Source organism: Zalophus californianus, chromosome 11 (genome assembly GCF_009762305.2).
Source record: "Zalophus californianus isolate mZalCal1 chromosome 11, mZalCal1.pri.v2, whole genome shotgun sequence".
In the NCBI taxonomy this organism is placed as follows: domain Eukaryota; kingdom Metazoa; phylum Chordata; class Mammalia; order Carnivora; family Otariidae; genus Zalophus; species Zalophus californianus.
The window spans coordinates 64,680,728-64,703,892 of NC_045605.1; the positions used below are offsets into that span (position 1 = coordinate 64,680,728).

Sequence of the window (23,165 nt, forward strand, 5' to 3'; positions counted from 1 at the left end):
CACTGGTTCTTTCAGAAGATCAGTAAAACTAATAAAAAAAAGTCTGGTCAGGATAAAAAGGAAAAGACACAAATTAACATTATCAGGAATGAGGTGACATTGCTACAGATTCTACAGCTATCAATAAAGGAATATTCAAGTAATTTAATGTCAACAAATTTAACAATAGGTTAGATGGCAAAATTCCTTGAAAAACACAAATTGCAAAAGCTCATTTAAGAAGTAACAGATATGAATAGCCTTATACTTATTTTAAAAATTGAATCTATAGTTTATTTTTTATTTTATTATTTTAGTAGGCTCCACACCCAGTGTGGGGCTTGAACGCATAACCTCGAGATTAAGAGTCACTTGCTCTCCTGACTGAGCCAGCCACGGATCCCCGAATCTGTAATTCAAAACCTTCCCACAAAAAACTCCAGGCCCAGATGGCTTCCCTGATGAATTCTGCCAAACATCCAAAGAAATAGTATCAGTTACACAAGCTCTTCAAGGAAACTGAAGAAGAAAGAATACTTGCCAACTTATTCTTTGAAGCTAGCATTATCCTGATACCAAATCTGACCAAAATATTACCAAAAAAAACTATGAACCAGTATCCCTCATGAACATAGATGCAAAAATCCTAAACAAAATTTTCATAAATCTAATCCAATAATATTCAAGAAGGATAATACATCATGACCAAATACAGTTTATTTCAGGAATTCAAGTTGATTTAACATATTCAAAAATAATGAATGTTGGGGGTCGGGGGATGGGTTAGCCTGGTGATGGGTATTAAAGAGGGCACGTTCTGTGTGGAGCACTGGGTGTTATGCACAAACAATGAATCATGGAACACTATATCAAAAACTAATGATGTAATGTATGGTGATTAACATAACAATAAAAAATTTAAAGTAAAAAAAAAATCAATGAATGTCATTCACCAAATTAAAAAACTAAATCTAATAACCATATAATTACCTCAACAGATGCAGACAAAGCATCTGACAAAATACAACATCCACCTCTGATAAAAATTCCCAACAAACTAGTAACAGAAACAAATATCCATCTAATAAAAGATATTCACTGAGGGGCACCTGGGTGGCTCAGTCAGTCGAGCATCCAACTCTTGATCTCAGTTCAGGTCATGATCTCAGGGTAGTGAGATTGAACCCCATGTCAAGATTGAGTCCCATGTTCGGTTCCGTGCTCAGTGGGGAGTCTGCTCGAGATTCTCTCTCTCCCTCTCCCTCTGCCCCTTCCCCTCCACGTGCTTGCTTGCTTTCTCTCTCAAAATAAATAAATCTTAAAAAAAAAAAAAGATATCCACTGAAAAACCTACAGCTAATATCGTACTTAATGGTGAATGCTTTCCCCTAAAATCAGGAATAAGACAACAATGTCCACTATCACCATGTCTATTTGACACTGTAGTAAAGGTTCTAGCCAGTGCAATATGGTAAGATAAAGAAATAAAAGACATCTGGATTGAAAAGGAAAAAGTAAAACTATCACTATTTGCAGGTAATATGATTATCTATGTAGAAAAATCTGCTAGAATGTACAAAAAACTACTAGAAATAATATTGTACAGTTGTAGGGCACATATCAATATACAGAACTCGTATTTCTAAATATTAGCAATGAACAATCAGAAATTAAAATACCAAAAAATATGACATACTTAAAAGATAAATCTGACAAAAGATATGCAATTTGCACAGTGAAAACTACATAACACTGCTGAGAGAAACTAAAGAAGACCTAAATGACCTAAATGAATGGAGAGATATGCCATGTCCACGGATCAGAAAACTCAATAACATTAAGGTGTCAAATCTCCCTAAATTGATCTATAGATTCAAGGCAATTTCAATAAAAATCTCAGAAGGTTATTTGTGAAAATTGGTAAGCTGATCCTATATATATATATGAAATACAAAGAACCCAGAATAGTCAAAACAACTTTGAAAAAGAAGAATAAAGTTGGAGAACTAATATTACCTGACTTCAAGATTTCATATAAAGCTACAGTAATCCAGACAATGTGGTACTGATGTAAATGGAGACTAAAAGATTAATGAAACAGAACAGAGAATCCAGAAACAGACCCACATGTATATAGATCACGGATATTTTGACAAAGGTTAGAAGGCAATTCACTGGAGAAAGGATAGTCCTTGCTGGCTAATGCAACATAATTAAAAAAAAAAAAAAAAAAGATATTCTTTTCAACATATGATGCTGGAACAAGTGGATATCCACATGGAAAAAATGAACTTGGATCCTTAGCTTACACTATCTATAAAAATTAACTTGAAATGGATCATAGGCCCAAATATAAAGCCTGAAAACATAAAACTTCTAGAAAGAAATAGAAAAAAAAAATCTGTGACCTTGGTTAAGCAAAAATTTCTTACATATAATAATACCAAAAGTAATTTTCTCCCTAAGGATTTTATTTTTAAGTGATCTCTACACCCAACATGGGGCTCAAACTCACAACCCTGAGATCAAGAATCTCATGCTCTACCAACTGAGCCAGCCAGGCACCCCATTTTTTTTAAAGATTTGATCCATTTTTTAAAAAACTGATAATTCAGTCCTCTTCAAAATTTAAAACGTTGTTCTTAAAAAACCACTGTTAAGAGAACAAAAAGACAAGCCACAGAGTAGGGTCAATATATGCAAATCATATATCTGATAAAGGACTTGTATCCAGAATATATAAGCAACTTTCAAAACTCAAAAAACAAACAAACAAAAAAACCCCAAAAAGGTGGGGGGGAGACACTTCACCAGAAAAGATGAAATGAATGAATGGCAAATAAGCAGACGGAAAAATGTTCAACATCATTTCTCATCAGGAATACCCAAATCAAAACCACAATGAGGTATCACTACAAACCTAGTAGAATGGCTAAAATGGAAAAGACTGACCATAGGCAATGTTGGCAACAATGTAGAGTAACTATAACTAACTGTCATACACTGCTGGTGGGAATATAAAATGTACAACCAACCACTTTGAAAGACAATTTGTCAGTTTCTTTAAAAAAGTCAACATACAAATATCACATGATCCAGACATTCTACTCCTAGGTATTTATGCAAGGGAAAGGAAAACATGTAAACAAATGTTCATAGCCCAAATGCCTACCAACTGGTAAATAAACAAACTTCAGTAATATCCATACAATGGAATACTACTCAGCAATAAAGGGAATATGAATGAATCTCAAAATAATTATGCGGAGTAAAAGAAGCCAAACTAAAAAACAACAACAAAAACATACTGGGTGATTACATTTATATAAACCCCTAGAAAATGAAAACTCTAGAGTAGCAGAACCATAGCACTGGTTGCCTCAGGATTTGGGGAGAGAATGGGGAGGAGACAGGTTGGAGGTATTACAAAAGGCCATGAGAAAACTTTTGAGGGTGATGGGTGTATTTGTTTGTTCTTGATGTAAATTTAAACATACATCAAAATTTTAAATATGTGCAGTTTTCTTATATGTCAATTATACTTCAGAAAAAAATTTTTTTAAGATTTTATTTATTTATTTATGAGAGAGAGAGTGCACAAGCAGGGGGAGCAGCAGGCAATGAGAGAAGCAGGCTCCCCACTGAGCAGGGAGCCTGCTGAACTCAATCCCAGGACCCCAGGATCATGACCTGAGCAGAAGGCAGACGCTTAACCGACTGAGCCACCCAGCTGTACCCAGAAAAATATTTTCTTAAGATTTTATGTATTCAGGGCGCCTGGGTGGCTCAGTCGGTTAAGCGACTGCCTTCGGCTCAGGTCATGATCCTGGAGTCCCGGGATCAAGTCCCACATCAGGCTCCCTGCTCGGCAGGGAGTCTTACTTCTCCCTCTGACCCTCTTCCCTCTCGTGCTCTCTCTCATTCTCTCTCTCTCTCTCTCAGATAAATACATAAAATCTTTAAAAAAAAAAAGATTAAGATTTTATGTATTTATCTGAGAGAGAGAGAGAGCACAAGCTGAGGGGAAGGTTAGAGGGGAGGGAGAAGGAGAAGCAGCCTCCCCAGTGAGTGGGGAGCCCAGCTTGGGGCTCAATCCCAGGATCCCGAGATCACGACCTGAGCTGAAGTCAAACATTCAACCAATTGAGCCATCCAGGCACCCCTAAACTTCAAAAATTTTAAAGAATAAGGCAGGTACCCACCTGTGAGCACAGTGAGCCCTGAAGGGTTCATAACCTGGACCAATCTGTAGGAGCCTGCCTATAGGTTGAGAGGAGGAACAGGCTCATGTGCACTTTGTTTCTCACCACACCTCCAGCCCTCATATTTGTAGCACCTCTAGGTTGGTGTGAATCATGAGCCAAGCCGGCCAATTAAAAAAAAAAAAAAATTTAAAGAGTATGAACAAAAAAAGCTGGTAACCCTCCTGGTATTTCCTAAGAGTCATATAAAAACATCTCAGCCTTTGGGTCTTGATGTTATCCTAGGTCAAGCTGCCTTCTCGTTTTGGGCCTCCCTCACTTCCTCCCGCCCTTATTCTCATTCAACAGAGCTTATTCAGTGTCTAAAATGTGCCAGGTGCTATTCTAGGCCCTGCAGATACCATGGTGAATCAAAGGAATATCTTCATCTATAAAACTAGTGGGTAAGAAGAATTGATTGCCATCAAGATCCCTTTTAAATGTAGCATTTTAAAAGATCTCCAAAAAAGATCCTTTTAGCTAACTGAACATAATAATGAAAAATTAAAAAATAAAAATTTTAAGAAAAAAAAGGATCCTTTTAGTTATGTTTTTACCATTTTCCAATCAGATTGCTTCAAGAAGTTGAGGTGTGAGATGTGAGATGGGGTGAGGTGACTGCATTAGTCCTCCAGGCTAGGGATCTGAGACCAGTGGCAAGAACCCTGCTCTCGCATATTTGGAGTACATCTCTCTAGGGCATACTTAAAATATTGCCATTATTCCTAAGAGCAGAGCATAGAGTTGCCAAAGGGTCTGTGACACCCATTTTTCTGAAATGAGTCATACAAATGAGGGTTAGGTGACCCTCCTTCCATATCCTAAACCCCACATTCTAACAAGCCCATAAGAACATGTGCTCTGGCCACAACTGAGACCAGAGTAATTCAAATCCATATGCTGCAGTGCTTGGTGTTCAACAAATGGATTACAGATGGGCTGAGAATTGATTGCCTAGACCCTTGCAGCAGATGGGCAAGGCCTCAAGTGACTAGAGCTTCTTGCTTTATAGCCTCTAGCTATACGCAAACTCCTCCCTTTATTTCAGTGAATCATATACAAATATTATCATTTTCAAGTGTAACACAACATGAAAAGATTGGGAAGTCCTGATTTAAACTGATGGCTTGGGAGATGTTTCTCCAAACCAACACTCTTTAAAAAAAATCTCCATTAAACTTCCCAGGACAAAAATCTTAGGCAGGGTTCAGGAATACAAAGCCTGATGTGTTCCAGGAGGCAAGCATGACTATGTTAGAGTAATCCACTTGCACAAGCAACATGTCCTCATGTCATTTTAATGAAAAGCCTGGAACAAGAGTTGAAAGGTAAAGAGAGAAGGCTAGAGAACATAAGTTTGACAAAGAAAGGACTATGTCCAAATCGTCACCAGTTTTGGGGCTCCTGGGTGGCTCAGTCGGTTAAGCATCTGACTCTTGATTTCAGCTCCGGTCAGGATCTCAGAGTCGTGAGACTGAGTCCCACATCAGGCTCCATGCTCAGGGCAGAGTCTGCTGTGATTCTTTCCCCCTCCCACTCCCTACCCCCTCTGCTCTTCCTCACACTCGTGTGCATGCACACGCGCACTCATTCTCTCTCTCTCTCACTAATAAAATCTAAAAAAAAATTTTTTTTTAATTGTCATCAGTTTTATCTCCAAAACCTAGAAAAATGCCTGGCACATTCATTCACCCAGTAAATATCTGTTCAACACTTACTGTATGTTGAGCATGTAATACATATTATACAATTTGGTAAATGAATGAACAAAATATACAAAAAGCCTCCAACAAGGACATTGAACAACCGACAAGGAAGTGAACACACTACTTAACGTTGACACCTCAAATGAGACTATTCTCTAGTTAAGCTGATCTAGATAGGGCTTCTGTGAACAAAAAGGTCTTTTCAATCACGCATATAGCAAACACCTTTTAACATCTATATGTGTTAGGCCAATACTAGCAGATCAGGGGCAAGAAAATGAGTAAATAGTCTCTGCTCTTAAATTTTCCCCTGATAATAACAGCTCAAACTAATAGAGATTATAGAGAAGAGGCAAGAACAAAGCACCACAGGAGCACAGAGGGGGAATCCACTGCCTCAGCCTGAGGTCCTCAGAGGAACATGTCAGCTAAGTTTTTGTGGCAAATACTGTCAAGTGCCTAATCATAACTCATTCACCCCTTCTTTCTTGCTAATAGGGCCCTGGTATTGTTCAGGGTAACATTATACCCAGTTCAATACTCACTTTCACAGCCTTCCTTGCACTTAAGGGTGGTCATATAACATGGTCATGGCCTATCAGACAACAGAAGTTGTTGGGAATTTCTGGGAAAGCTTTAGTTTTCTGATACAAGAGGGAAAATACCACTGGTATCAACCTTCCCCTCTTCTTGCCCTGAATGTGAACATAAAAAGCCTCTTGTAACCATGAGGCAACAAGTATGAATATAAAAGTCAGTATGTTAAGGATAACTGAGTGAAGAGATAGAATTTCAGTTCTTAATTACACTGTTGAGCAACTGAACCAATACCAAAACCACTAATTCTGCACTTCTTACTAATTTGAGAAAAATAACTCCCATCCATCTAACACAAAGCTCATTAAATTCTCTATTACTTATAGCAGGATCCACTCCTAACTGACACTGTGTGAAAGGAGAAGTTTGCCAGGCAAAAAAAGGGGGAGGCTATGGGAATAATTCACACAAAAGCAGAAACAGGGAAAGAAGTTGGCATGTTTAGGAACAGGGACACTTTAGTGACATAATCCATGGCAAGTACAGCACCAAGAAGGCCTCACCTGCTTCATCCACAGTGGTACACTTCTGGTACATGGATGTGCGGAGAGTAGGTGTCCGAACATTCAATAGCCTGATTTTGTCTACTCGGGAATCAAATACCCGGAGCACAGGGTCTTTATCATCATCGTCATGACACATGATTTTGTTGTCAATGAAAGAAGCAAACATCTGGGTCTCTAGGAACCTTGAGAGGAAGGGCAGATATGGCTCAGGCTGGTCTGACAGAAAAGATGCCTGGTGGGACCAAAAGGAAACACAGTCATTGACAGGGAAGAGCAAAGCAGGTATATCAGCCTTAACCAGCAAAGGCAACACACGCAAGGGATCCAGTAGGTTAATTTTTCTCTGAAGTTTCCTAGGTCTTTATGAAAAGCAAATAGCAAAATCTTTTCGTTTTGTTTTTGTTTTTTTTTAACACTCATATAATTTCAGATATCCCGAAACTTTGACACACTAGCCCAAACTTACTCAGGTAACCTACTGTGGCAACCAATCTTCCCAGCATCCTGATGCTCAACCTGCATGTGCACCTTAGCCTAAGAGAGCTCTCAGACTCAAGGTAAATCACCTGACAGTAATAACCAGGACTCTGTTCTAAAGCAAGATCTTATATTTCATCAACATCACAAGAATTATGAACTTGTTTCCAGCATACAATGCAAGAAAACTCATCTTCAGTTAAATATCCAAGAGGGTCTGGCATGTTCTCATTCCTCACCACCTCTGCAGCAGGATTACTCACTTTATCAAAGTTTTGCATCTGCTCCCTGTTGGTAAACCAGGACTCCTTATCCTGGCTGGGCTGAATGACAAACACCTCATAGTCTGCAAACATCTGAGTGAAACGATTTGCAAAAACTTCACGGATCTGAATGTTTAGCTGGTAAATCCTGAGTTCTTCCTCATCACACTGAACCTTCAGATCCTTATTGCTGCTGGGGTCTTCACGCACTTCCAGCTACAAAAAAAGAAAAAACAGTTGAAAATATAAGCTTTTTCTGTATCCCAAAAAAACGCAACTCATCTGTCCCCCACCTCCTCCTACCCCCCCACCCTCCCCCAACAGCGGTCATTACTTCGCAGAAAATGGAGAAACGACACAAAAGAATAAAAAAGAAAGGAATTTTGACACGCAGAAGAGAAAAATGAGGGTGTTGGCACTTGCAGGTACACAGGAACTCAATGATAGTAGAAATAAGATCATTATGGGCAGAGATTCAGCAATAGAGGAAAAGCTGCCACTTATCTCAAGGGTCAGGGAAAGGAAGAAATCTGCAAAGTCAATGAGAAAATGGTAATGCAAAGCAACAAAGTCAGCCTCTGCCTCTCCCATCATCTCTTTGATTTTCTCCCCCACATCACTGATCTTATCTATCTCCCTAAGAACTTCTCCTTAATGTGTCTGTTTTAACCTCTCTAAATATTTCTCTGCTCCTCTTTAGCCATGATTTTTAAAAAATATCTGCTTTCCTAACTAAACAGAACAGAAAAATGAAATGTTTCACACTTTACTAAAAAAAATAGCCCAACAAAATGATTACATTGGCCCATTCTGCTTATATGTAATTTACAAAAATAACTTAACAGTGAGAATGGAGGAGTGTGAAGAAATGGGTAAAAAAACTACAGAAAGCTGATAGTCTCATCAAAGTCGGGAGATGGAAAGCTGACTTCAGCCTGGAAAGAGCATAGGGCTAGCATTCAGGAGGACCAGGATCTAGCCTCTGCTCACATACTAGACATTTAATCTTGGGCTCTCTTAGCCTTGGTTTCTTGAGCTATAAAACAGTGTTAACAATACCTGCTCTGCATGCTATAGGTTGCCGTGAAACTCAAAGGGCGATGGATTTGGAAGCGGTCTGAATACAAAGATTACCACTGTCTTCCCTCCAAGTCACTCTGCTATAGTGTTCACAAAGAATGACAGCAAGCTCTCCTTGATGCTCAGGTGAGAAGCTATCCAAATTTAGATTTAAATAGCATTTCCTAAGATAATGTTTGCCAGAGCTGAATCCAGAGTCTCCCATCCAAGAGCATTCTTCCAAGGCTCACAAATAAGCCTTGCCCTGGACTAGGTGCTTTCTTAGCTCACACTATAATTTCACCAGGACAGCCCCCTCGTACAGACCAAACCTGTCACAAATTCATACACAGCATCTTACCTTTTCCAGGCTCACCCCAGTCCTCTTGACCAAGGCCTGCAGCCGGGCAATAGTTTCATTCTCCTTGAGGAGTTCATAGGAATGCAAAGGGGAGCCTGCGATGTTCCCATTCCTCTTGTCAGAGACAAGCTCAGAAGCCCGGAGCCTCTTCAGCTTGGAGGCACTCTCGCTGCAATGAAGGTTCCCTTCAGGGGGAATGCCAAATGCCATGAGAATCTCAGAGACTTCCTGGACAAACTCCAACTTGTTAGGAAACTGAGGCAGGTCTTCTGGCAGCTCAATGAAATGGTTGTCAATGTCCACAAAGCAGAGGTTAGCCTGGCAATCAAAACAGGATGAGTGTGAACAACTCCAGAGCATTGAGAGCATTAGGAAGGAAGAAGGTTTAGAAAGGATAATGAACAAGAGAGAGAAGAGGAAGTATCTAAAATTGGCATGTATGAGATACAATATAAAGAAATGGGGCTCAGGAAGGAAATTGACCTGAGTTCCAATCTTGCCCTGCCACTTTCTCAGGCAAGTTACTTAACCTTTCTGATTCAGTCTCCTCAGTTGTAAAATGGAAATAAAGAGATAAAAACAGTTATCTTAGAGAGTGTTAAGGATTCTGTGATGATACAGATATTGAGCACCTAGCACAAAAGTCACACATATAGTAAATGCTCATAAAATGTTTGTTGAATTCATGAATTCTTATAGTAGTAAAGAGAACACCAGGAGTGAGTCAGAAAGTCTAGGTTCCAGACCTGACTCCAGCGAGGTATCTCCCTATATGACCCTGAGCATACCATTATCCCTTTTGAGCCTTAGTTCAAATTTGTTAGATTTGGTGGCTGGTCTTAATTATTTCTGTGCTTTGTTCTGGCTCTGAGGTTGCTTCTGAAAGGCTGTACAGAGACAGCACTGTCATACACTGTTGGTGAGGTAGGTAATATCGATTAACAAAGAAAAACTTCGCAATATCTACCCTTATTTTACAGACAAAACTGTTACAGAGAGGTTAAGTAACTTGTTCAAAGTCACACAGCTAGTAAGTATAACTGGGATTTGAACTGAGCTAGCCTGACTTTAGACATACGCTCAAGCTCTTAACCCTCTGCGCTCTTCTTAGAGGTCCCTACACATTTCTTGTTCAATTTAATTTAAATTTTTATAATTCCTGTCCCTATTGGTATTTCCTTATAGCTATAAATTAGAAAAGCCTTTTAAAAAAATATTTATCTTATAACCATGAACCTGTCTAGCCAAGACAACTATCATTTCCTTCACTGCAGCGCATTATTATATGCTTAAGAGTGTTTCTGTTTCAAGATGAAACCAGAGAAGGAGACAAACCATAAGAGACTCTTAATCTTAGGAAACAAACTGAAGGTTCCTGGAGGGGAGGGGGGGTGGGGGGATGGGTAACTGGCTGATGGACATTGGGGAGGGTTATGTGTTGTAATGAGTACTGGGTATTGTATAAGACTGATAAATCACAGACCTGAACCCCTGAAACAAATAATACATTATATGTTAATTAAAAAAAAAGTTTGAGAACCACTGATCTAAAAAAAGGGATCTGAAACTTGCTGAATTAATTAAACATAATACAGAAATTAAAAAAAAAGAACATTTCTGTTTTATGTCCTTTAACAGATGAATGAACACACACACACACACACACACACACACACAATGGAATGTTACTCAGCCATCAAAAAGAATGAAATCTTGCCATTTGCAATGACATGGATGGAACTAGAGGGCATCATGCTAAGTGAAATAAGTCAGTCAGAGAAAGACAAATACTGTGATTTCACTCATATGTGGAATTTAAGAAACAAAACAGATGAACATAGGGGAAGGGAAGGAAAAGAAAAATAAAGTACGATGAAAAGAGAGGGAGACCACAAAAGACTCCCAACTCTAGGGAACAAACAGAGGGTTGCTGGAGGGGAGGTGGGTGGGGGGATGGGGTAACTGGGTGATGGGCATTAAGGAAGGCACTTGATGGCGTGAGCACTGGGTGTTATATGCAACTGATGAATCACTAAATTCTACCTCTGAAATTAAAAAAAAAATGTTTCTGCTTTTTTCATATAACAGAAATGATAATGTTACCTATGCCATAAATTTGAGGATTATGAGAGAATAAATGTTCAGGATTTATGTGCCAGGCCCACAGTACATAACAAATGCTAATTAACACTGTTATTATTACTGTGGAAGATAAAAACTTCAATAAATGGATATCATATATAACAATAATATTAGATAGGAAAATTTCACATTGAAAAGATGCTAATAATCGCCCTACTTATTTGTAAATTTAATGTAAATTTTTTTCAAAATTCCGGAAAGATTTTTTTTGAAGGGAGTGTCTGATGAATTAATTCTGAATCTTGCCTGAAAGCATAAAATAGCCAAAAAATTTTAGAGAAAACACTTGCCTTACTGGACTCTAATATAAACATAAAATAATAATCTGCTGGAAAAGAAGAGTCTTGAACAGACCCATGTATGTGGATGGATCATTCAATAAATGTTTTTAGGACAAATGGTTATACATTTAGAAATGTTAAAATAGAATACCATAAATAAATCTGAGATAGATTGAAGATTTAAATATAAAAAATAAAGCCACTCTATTTTAAAAAGAGTATCTTTTAGAGATAGATACTGAATATATTTGATTAACATAATACTGCTGTGTGAGATTTGTTTAAAAATAATCCAGTAAAGTGAGTGAGGAGAGGGAGGTCAATACAGAAAGAAGAGTAGCCATGAGTTGATGATTATCACAGAATGATGGATGCTAGTCTCTTTACTCTTATATGTATTCATGTTTTCCATAACAAAAAGTTAAAAAACTTAAATAAACCCACAAAGTATTAACAAAACTATAAAAGATCACTGCTCTATGTTAAGGTAGAGTTGGGCTTTCTAAACTTTACACAAGGCTAAAAACCATAAAGGTAAATACTGCCATAAAAAATTAAAAGATAAACAATCTAGGAAACAGTATTGGTCATACATAATACAAGGTTCATAGCCAAAGAAATCAATGAAACAAAAATAATCCACCCAACTTAAAAGTGGGAACTCGTTATGGAAGGCAAACACAGAAGAACTTTCAGTTAATTAACTTCAAATATATGAAAAGATGGGGGTGCTTGGGTGGCTCACTCGGGTAAGCTGCTGACTCTTGATTTCAGCTCAGGTCATGATCTCAGGGTCCTGGGATAGAGTCCTGCATCAGGCTCCATGCTCAGCGGGGAGTCGGCTTGAGTATTCTCTCTCTCCCTCTCCCTCTGCCCCTCCCCCCACTCACAAACACTCTCTTCTCGTGCTCTCAAATAAAGCTTTAAATATGTGTGTATATACATATATACACACACACACACAGATAAAGTTGTTCAATTTTGCTAATAATCCAAGAAATACAGGCAAAATACTTTTTACCTAGAGGGTTGGCAAAGATCTACAAGATTTATAAAGTCCAATGCTGGACAAATTACTAGGAAACAAACATCTCATACACTGTTATTAGGAATATAAAATGAAAACTTTCTGGAGACAATCTTAAAGACATTTTCTTCCTGGACAATCCAAAAACTAGAACATTACTGATACTTTATCTACCTATACGCTCCTCCCCAATCCCATCCTCCAACCTACACATTCCCACCCCCAGGTAATCACAATCCAGAATTCTCTATTTATTATCTTTTTGCCCTTTGTTTTACAATTTATCACATATATATGCCTTTACGTGTTTGTTTGTTTCTTGAATTTATGAAAGGATTACCATCCCTTAAGCAGTGTTGTGGTACTGCTATTTTTCTTCACTCAACATGAGGTCCCTAAGATTCAGCCATTTTCTTATATAGTAGCTATATGATATTCATTTTCATTCCTTTTTTTATTCATTTTCATTCTTGTATAATATTCTGCTGCGTGGATGTAGCATAATTTATTTATTAATTTTCCCATTAAAGGGCATTTAAGTTCTTTCCTGTTTATTGTTTTTACATTTTTACATGTTTTCTTGGACACATGTGCAAGATCTTCTCTTGGGTGTATCCTAGGAATGGAACTGCTGTGTTGTAAGCTATGCAAATATTCAACCTTGTAAGATAATGCCTACCTGTCTCCAAAGTGGTTATGACAATTTACATTTTTATCAGCAATCTACTGATCAAAATCCTACCAAAACTTGGTATCATCAGATTTCTTAAGTTTGCCACTGAAATAAGTGCATTTAATTTATACTTGTCTGGTTGCTAGTGAAAAAAATGTGCAATCAGGAAGCCAGGGCAAAAATGAACTATTGGGATTTCATCAAGATAAAAAGCTTTTGCACAGCAAAAGAAACAGTCCACAAAACCAAAAGACAACCGACAGAATGGGAGAAAATATTTGCAAATGACATATCAGATAAAGGGCTAGTATCCAAAATCTATAAAGAACTTATCAAACTCAACACCCAAAGAACAAATAATCCAATCAAGAAATGGGCAGAAGACATGAACAGACATTTTTCCAAAGAAGACATCCAAATGGCCAACAGGCACATGAAAAAGTGCTCCACATCACTCGGCATCAGGGAAATCCAAATCAAAACCTCAATGAGATACCACCTCACACCCGTCAGAATGGCTAAAATTAACAAGTCAGGGAACGACAGATGTTGGCGGGGATGTGGAGAAAGGGGAACCCTCCTACACTGTTGGTGGGAATGCAAGCTGGTGCAACCCCTCTGGAAAACAGTATGGAGGTTCCTCAAACAGTTGAAATTAGAGCTACCATTCGATCCAGCAATTGCACTACTGGGTATTTACCCCAAAGATACAAATGTAGGGACCCGAAGGGGTACGTGCACCCCAATGTTTATAGCAGCAATGTCCACAATAGCCAAACTGTGGAAAGAGCCAAGATGTCCATCGACAGATGAATGGATAAAGAAGATGTGGTATATATACACAATGGAATATTATGCAGCCATCAAAAGGAATGAGATCTTGCCATTTGCAACGACGTGGATGGAACTGGAGGGTGTTATGCTTAGTGAAATAAGTCAATCAGAGAAAGACATGTATCATATGACCTCACTGATATGAGGAATTCTTAATCTCAGGAACAAACTGAGGGTTGCTGGAGTGGTCGGGGGTGGGAGGGATGGGATGGCTGGGTGATGGACATTGGGGAAGATATGTGCTACGGTGAGCGCTGTGAATTGTGTAAGACTGTTGAATCACAGATCTGTACTTCTGAAACAAATAACGCAACATATTTTAAGAAAAAAGAAAAAGAAGATAGCAGGAGAGGAAGAATGAAGGGGAGTAAGTCAGAGGGGGAGACGAACCAGGAGAGATGATGGACTCTGAAAAACAAACTGAGGTTTCTGGAGGGGAGGAGGGTGGGGGGATGGGTTAGCCTGGTGATGGGTATTGAGGAGGGCACATTCTGCATGGAGCACTGGGTGTTATGAACAAACAATGAATCATGGAACACTACACCAAAACAAATTATGTAATATATGGTGATTAACATAATAAAAAAATTTTTAAAAAATGTGCAATTTTTGTGCAATACTTGTTCATGTCTTTAGCCCATTTTTCTACTGGGCTGCTTATCAACTCACTGGTTTGTACAAGTTCTTTACAATCTCCTAATGCTAATTCTTTGTAGGTTATATGTGTCACATATCTTTTAGTTTTTATCATATCTTTTCAATTTAAGATGTCTTTCTCTTAATTTAAAAAATCAAATTTATACTCTGGTTTCTCTTCAGACCACATAAATTTTTTACCTTTTACTAAAAAATCAAATTTATCAATCTTTTATTTTAGGGATAGTGCTTTCTGTATCTTGTTTATAAAGTCCCTACCCAGAGGTCAGAAATGTACTTAATATTATCTTTAGAAGATTTAAACTTTTGCTCTTGATGTTTATAACTTCTTAATCCATCTCAAGTTGATTTTGTTACAGTGGAAGGTAGGGATCCTTTTACTTTTTTCCCTTTTAGACAAATAATTTTTCCAGCTCCATTATGAAACAGTCCCTCCTTTGGGATAGTACCTCTATTGTATATCAAAGTGCTGATCCACTGATCCTTCTATTTTTACCTGTACCAATAAATAAGTCTTGTAATCTAAAAGAAGATGCGGGAGGATGACATAAGTCTGGCTAAATATAACTATTCCACAAACTCTCAATCTATTAAAACTGCATGTTTTAACATGTCCATGCATGCATTCATTCAATAAACACTTGCTGGGTGCATAAACTAGTCCATCTACTAATCCACAAGAAAAAAAGAGAACTTTCCCATATCTAAGATAAAAATATTAGAAGAAAAATAGTTTTAAAATTCACTACTTTCTGAATCCAAAGGGGCACATGTACCCCAATGCTTATAGCAGCAATGTCCACAATAGCCAAACTATGGAAAAAGCCCAAATGTCTTTATCCAGATGACTGGGTAAAGATGTGGTATATATACACAATGGAATACTACTCAGCCATCAAAAAAAAAAAGAAATCTTGCCATTTGCAACGACATGGATGGAACTAGAGAGGAAGGGGGAAGAGAGGAAAAAATAAAACAAGACGAAATCAGAGAGGGAGACCAACCATAAGGGACTCTTAATCATAGGAAACAAAGTGAGGGTTGCTGGAGGAGAGGATGCTGGGGGGATGGGGTAACTGGATGCTGGACATTAAGAAGGGCACATGATGTAATGAGCAGTGGGTATTATATAAGACTGAGAAATCACTGACCTCTACCTCTGAAACCAGTAATACATTATATATTAAGTGAATTCAAATTCTTAAAAAATGAAAAAAAATTCACTTTCTAGAGTTCTCCACTGGATAACAAGTTTAAGCCTTGACTAGAAAAAGGGCCAATAAATGTTTAACACCTAAAAACAGGCTTTTTGTTTGTCCCTTTAAGATTTTAAAATTATAAATGCTTTCATATCAAGCCATTAAAAAAGATTGTAAAGACAACTAAATCTAGTCATGAAGATCATCTGCCTCATAAGCCCCGGCCACACAGCTAACAAAGCTCTGTGACCCACCAAAGGCACACAGTGCAATCATTTACCCCACTGGTTCTCCTCTCTTAGTAGAAAATAAGCAGTTTGTCAACTGGAAACACAGAGGCATCTAAAAATAACTGCAACCACTCAACAATGCTTGGCTGGCTTTTCTCCCACTGAAGTGAGCCAAACATAGAATGTCTGTAAAGAATTTTATAAACTCCCAAATGCTATGTCTACATATTGTAGATATACTCCTGGTGGGAGGTAGCTGGAGGAGAGAATGCAGCTCAGGCACACTTCAGAGATGGGCTAGATTAAGACAGAAGCCTCTGAGTAGATACCACTAGTCATTCTTTACAGAGTTGGGCTGAAGGCAGTAGGGATGAGAAGGCAAAGTGAAATAGGAGGTCATTCAAATACTAAGCTCATACAATAGCCTCACACTGTTTTCTCCCACACACTGAGAGTTCTGGCTAACAGAAGCAACTTGCAAGGCCACCTCAAACTCCTCATGCACCCCTTTCCTCGGCTAAGAGGCCAACTCCTGCAAAACAACCTGGGGGACAAAAAGTAGCCTAGAAGAGGCACTGAACCTATATGATCAGTTTTCCTCATTTAACCTCCTGCCTTGTTGGGCGAGGCCATGGGAAGACTTAGCTGCTCTGTGGTAGTAACCACATGGATCCCCAAAATCCCAGAAAGTCTTCCAAATCTTTTCCTGCAAGAGGTCACAATGCCCCTTCCCAGCCCTGAGTTCCTAATACCAAATCACAGCCAGCTTCACCCCTAGTCTATCTCCATGTTATTCACTGAAGGGGAGCTCAACACATATATTACTGGGAAAAGCTACTGAAGGAGTATCTTGAGAAAGGAGAAAAAACAGTAGGAAAGAAAGAAGGACCCAAGATAGAAAGAAGTAACACCTTCTTCTTTACTCTAATATCCTCTGCCTGCTTCCCCTGACATAGCTGTGGACAAACTGCCTCCTTCCTGGACTGAAACCCAAAAGAGAAGCACAGGACAAAGAATGCCTCACAAAGACAGCTCAGCACTTTCCCTTGCTCAGGGACAGCTGAGCTCATGTGTTTGTATAAAAAGGAACAAAGGGCTTTTTCACAGATTTCTGATGCCCCAAGATGGGGCAGCAAGTGATGAATGTGGATTTAGGAATCTAAGAAATGTACAATCTTCATCCCTCTAGAGAAAGTCCTTTTTTTTTAAAGATTTTATTTATTTATTTGACACAGAGAGAGCACAAGCGGGGGGAGCAGCAGAGGGAGAGGGAGAAGCAGACTTCCCACTGAGCAGGGAGCCCGATGCAGGGCTCGATCCCAGGACCCTGGGATCATGACTTGACCTGAAGGCAGACGCTTAATGACTGAGCCACCCAGGTGCCCCCTAGAGAAAGTCCCTTTTATAAATCAAGCTTGCCCCACCACCCTAATGATGCACCCTTGCACAGGCCCAGGTGAATTTCCCCAGTTCTGCCTCAAACCTCTTTCTAGCCGCATAAAGATACCACAGGATGTCCACCAAAATGTTAAAAGTAGTTTATCTCTGGGTGGTAAAATCTGAAGTCACTTTTACTTTATTTTTATGCTTTTGTGCACTTTCAGAATTTTTTACTAGAAACATATATCACTTATGGGGCGCCTGGCTGGCTTGATTGGTATAGCATGTGACTCTTGATCTTGGGATTTTAAGTTTGAGTCCCACATTGGGTGTAGAAATTACTTAAAAATAAAACCTTAAAAAATATATATATGTATATATATATACATATATATATATATACATACATACATATATATAATTTGTGAGACATCCCAAAGTTGTCTTTCAGAGAGATTATTAGTCTTCATTCATTATGCATACCTTTCAGGGCCCTTTACTCCTTGAGAAAGTTCTCCCCAGTCTATAGTTCCCCAGAGGGAATACACAGGCTCAGCTATTCTACAGGTTATCTGCTAAAAATCAAGGTAAATATCCAGCTATGAAACAACTTGCACAAATATGTGACCTTCAAAGGACAGTCTGGATGAAGTGGGACCGTGAAACCCTAGAATTGCTTATTAAGTATGCAGAGGTATTCCTCAGTTCCATTGTCACCTCTCCTTCCCAGACCACAGGGAGACACAAAGAAGTAGCAATGATGGAGACTACTGCAAAAGTAGAGACCCCAATACCCAGAACAGAGTGAACTTTTTGGTTTCTCAAACAACCCTTGGTTTCTCAAACAGTCCCACTGAGTCCCCCATTAAGAAAACTGCTGGTCTCTTAGTAGCCTCTTCATACACGCACCTACATGAGGCACCCAAAGAACAATGCTGAGGGATCCTATAGGGAACAGAACTTGCCCCAAATACACAGCAAGCTGATGCTAAAGATGAAAATAAAACTGAGAAAACTGGCTTCTTGCCTAGTGACCTACATATTACACTGGTATGTAGCATGCCCCTTTAGCTCTCTACCGCAACCATTTTTTGCTGTTATTCTTATTTTGACTTTACAAAATGACAGATTTATTCTGAAGAGGTGTCAATTTAAATATGCATGTTTCCATTCTCCAAACTTTGATATGTACTCTTCATATACATTTATCAGTAAAACAAATATATATAAAAACCCAATACCCCAACTCAATAATTTTCTCCATCATTTAGATCTTTTCTTCCTTAATTAATCTTGTCCCACTCCAAACAACACAAAGCTCTATAAAATCAAAGCAGCAAAGGGGGTAGGAAGGGAAGAAGCTACAAGGAGGACATTTTGCTTCTAAAACCAAAGGAGAAAGGAAAAGTAGAGATGCACCTAACTATAATGTAAATATTACAGGTGTGATCTATCAGGGTTTCATCAAGGACGCTGCCCAGACATGCCCAACAACATGAGTGAGGCTCAGATCCAATTCCATGAGACCGTGCTCTTCTTTGGAGGTTTCCTTACTAATATTACTTAGTTATGCAAAAACCTCCCTCCATAAACATTTTGGTGGAGGGAGGAAACAGAGCCATGTAACACCAGTGTATGTATATTCAAAATCTTGTTCCCAGGCCTTTCTAATGACTAAGAAATTCAGAATATGAAAACCTTTCTTCCAAGTGGTTTCATACCAGCCACAAAATGACATAAAAAGGTAGACCAATTCTTTGGGTAATTCTAGAAAAATAAAAAATAAAACAATCTTATTTTAATCATGCTTTAAATTTGCTTTAGAATAAAGCAGGAAATAAATACATATATTTAATCAATTCTTTTGGTATCTGAAATAGGAAAGAGAAGCAGGCCATCCTCACAGCAAGAGAGGAAAAGCATTCTCTCAAGGTCTTCCTTATCTTGAACAAGGAAAGTTTTCAAAGCTGGCTCAGCACCATAAGAATCACTATGATCATGGGCGCCTGGGTGGCTCAGTCGTTAAAGAGTCTGCCTTCGGCTCAGGTCATGATCCCAGGGTCCTGGGATCGAGCCCCGCACTGGGCTCCCTGCTGGGTGGGAAGCCTGCTTCTCCCTCTCCCACTCCTCCTGCTTGTGTTCCTGCTCTCACTATCTCTACCTCTGTCAAATAAATAAATAAAATCTTAAAAAACATAAAAATAAATAAAATAAATTCAGTAGTCCCCGTGGGTAAGTCTGAGGTTTACGACCTATATATCACACTTAAAAAAAAAAAAAAAAGAATCATTATGATTGGTCAACTTTTACAGATAAACTTGGCCTATAAAAGAAACCCACTGATTTATTGGTCTGAGTAATGAAATAATTATGGAATTATGTTATATGGGATTTCCTTAAAATAATAGGGGGTAGGAGGTATAAAAGTAAAATACAATTTAACATGTACGATAACTGTTGAAGCTGGGTGTTGAGAACACAGGAATTCATTATGCTACTCTTTTATGTATATTTTTTACAGAATGAAAAGATTTTCTTTTCTTTTTTTTTTTCTTAAAGTAGGCTCCATGCCCAGCACAGAGCCCAACACAGGGGCTTGAACTCAGGACCCTGAGATCAAGACCTGAGCTGAGATCAAAAGTCAGAAGCCTAACCAACAGAGCCACCCAAGCGCCCCTAAAAAAGATTTCCTAATAAATGTCTTGAGAAGTATGTAAAATATTTGAAAAACTGCGTATGGAAAAGGCAATTCATGATAGTATAAACACAGAGATTACAATGTATGTAATGTCAGGATAATAAAGATGACAAATGACATAAACTAAGCTAAATGTTCATTGTTTTTACATTTTTTCATGGAAAGTTATGTGTTCCTCAAAATAAAATAAGCTTTGTGACACCACCCTGGGCTCATCCCAAAGTCATTCTCTCTCCAATCCTAGAATGGGGCCAGGGGCACCAGCACCCAAGCTCCACATTCCTCTCACCTCCTGAGGCAGCTCCAGCTTTGACCGGTCATCCAGGCCATTGGAATGCAAGCCCATCAGGTATGGAACAGGAGCATCTAAGAAATGTAGGAGAGAAGCCGGGAGAATAGGGACATAGACATGCTGCCACTGGAAAGGAAACATGAGAGCTGTAATTGTCTCCGCCACAGTCATCAGTCTCTGGTAATCTAGGTTAAAAAACAAAACACAACACATACAAACCAGTCAAAAACAAAGTACTTGCTTGCCAAATAGTAAGTTAAAACTTTCAGTACAATTTCACATTTAGAAAGGATCAGGATAAACTTCAGCAAGGGTATGCTCAGAGTGTGATTCCTTTGTAGGTATCAGAAAGGCAACCCTGAGACCTCAGTGGACCACAAGCTGAAATATACCCACACATACAGGTTCCTGCTAATAAAATTTAATATGGAAATACAGTAGAAATCCTAAATGGCACCATGCTCCAAATACTAAACCAGAATGTTAAGTAGATTCTCTTAAGCAGAAAAGGGTTGGGGAAATGCAACAACAACAGAAGGAACAGTGGCCTGGGTGTTCATTCAGCATGGAAGCTCTTTTACCGCTCAGATCTGTCTGCATTCTGTAAGGAACTAATGTGAGCTCTGCCTTCAAGATCAAAACCAAAGAACCACAAAGCATGCAGAAGCTGGTTTTTCACACTAGCCAAATCTGCCCTCCACCGGGAACTTTTCCTGAATGGCAACAGCACAAATGTGTTATTTTAATACTTCAGTAAAAAGCTTCCCGAGAATTTGAAAGACTCAGAAGATTGACTTTCATGCCTCAAAACTCTTATTTTAGGTCAGAGATCTTAGTTTGGAAGGGAAGGCTTTGTGTTCAATAGCTTTCCTTTAGAACACAATTTCTAGGCCCATTTTATAAAAAAAAAAAGTAATAAATACATTGGCAAAGTCAATAAAATGGACTGGTTAAAATTTTAAAAATTACTATTCACAAATGGTATAATGGTTTCAGACATTTAAAGACAAAGCAGGCACATAAATTTTAAAATCATATGAGTAATATCCTCTGGAACGGCTGATTTCAAATGAGCTTTCATAAGGGTTAGTGGTTTCACATACTAAATATCCACCCCATCATTTAAACAAGTAATAGCTTAGCTCATAAAGGAGTTATAAGTAACAAAAAGCTTTCCCCAAAATGAGGAAGGTTGAGTAAAAAATGAGCAACAGCTGATACGTATCAACTAGGTAGAAGTTTAACAAAGTAGCCCATATTTGCTCACTAATCACGCTTCGAAAATTGCCTATCACCTTACTCCTGGCTAAGCAAAGAAGAGCATAATCTGGAAATAGTTTTTTAACTAATAAGGCAAATATATGGAAATTAATGATTAAAACTTCATCATCCCAACTTAATTTTTAGAGCACTACAGGAAAATGGCTCATATGCTTCTTTGGGGAAACTAAAGCATGTGACAGATAAGTGATATAACCAATTAGTGCCTAAAAGTGAACTCAGAGATTGGTCATCAATTAAAAAAAAAAAAACTGCTCTAGTAGGACAAAAGAATATAAGCTTCTCATATTCACTAAAGACCAAGGCAAACTAATAAGAGCTCAAGAAGAGGTCTATCTCATTTTTCATTGTGCCCACACAAAGCATTGTCATTCCTATATTAAAAACTACTTAGTGAAGATTCCCACCCATCATTCAAGCAACTACAAAAACATTTCCCCAATTACAAAAAAAAAGCAATCTTTGAAGAGTTAAATTGGGTTATTTACATAATCTCAGAAAAAGGATTTAGTCCCACATAAAGTAAACAACTAACAAAATTTACGCCATTGCAAACTCTGCCTTCAGCCTCTTCTGTGACATCTCCATTCCGTGCGATGCCCGTACAACTTGGCTTTTTAATCTTTCTACTGAAATTCTTCTGCTCGATGACATTCCAACAATCATTATTAAGAATTCTAATGACGGGAGCCTGGGTGGCTCAGTCAGTTAAGCGGCCGGCTCTTGGTTTCAGCTCAGGTCATGATCTCAGAGTCATGAGATGGAGCCCCTTGTGGAGCCCTGCATCAGGTTCCACTTAGCAAGGAATCTGCTTGAGAGTCTCTCACTCTCCCTGCCCCCCACTCACACGTGTGTTCTATCTCTCTCTAAAATAAATAAAAATAAAACCTATAAAAAAAGGAAAAATTCTAATGATTCTCCAGATGAGACCTCAATTCTTCTATTTTTCTACATATGAATGTCTGTAAATAATCTACTCAAGCAATAATCTTGAGAATCTCAGACATCTTAAGAATTTATTTTAAAATTCAAAATTAAGATGAATCAAAAGAATGCAAAAGTGTGGGAGAAAACCTTCAAGTGATATTTAAAGCTGAAGGTCTATGTCCCAACACTGGCTCTTAAACACATTTTGAATAAATATTACACTGAAATATCCCATCCCCATCGTCAGTGTGTATACATACCTACACACACACACCACCACTGGATTTAAGGGGGGGGGGGCAGGGGGGGCAGGCAGGAGTACCAGAGGCCTTTTCAATCATGAGAAAACCAAAAG

The 23,165-nt window shown here is 38.5% G+C and overlaps 1 protein-coding gene across 3 annotated transcripts in view; it reads right to left on the reverse strand.

Moving 5' to 3' along the window:
* DENND5A (DENN domain containing 5A) overlaps window positions 1-23,165 on the reverse strand; it is a 112,580-nt gene that overhangs the window by 35,481 nt on the left and 53,934 nt on the right. For all 3 annotated transcript variants that reach the window (XM_027578364.2, XM_027578362.2, XM_027578363.2), the window contains exons 5-8: window positions 20,600-20,787; window positions 9,190-9,507; window positions 7,770-7,985; window positions 7,027-7,261 (exon numbers count right to left, since the gene is read on the reverse strand). In XM_027578364.2, the coding sequence (XP_027434165.1) occupies window positions 7,027-7,261; window positions 7,770-7,985; window positions 9,190-9,507; window positions 20,600-20,787 (957 nt within the window). The remainder of the gene's footprint in view (window positions 1-7,026; window positions 7,262-7,769; window positions 7,986-9,189; window positions 9,508-20,599; window positions 20,788-23,165) is intronic.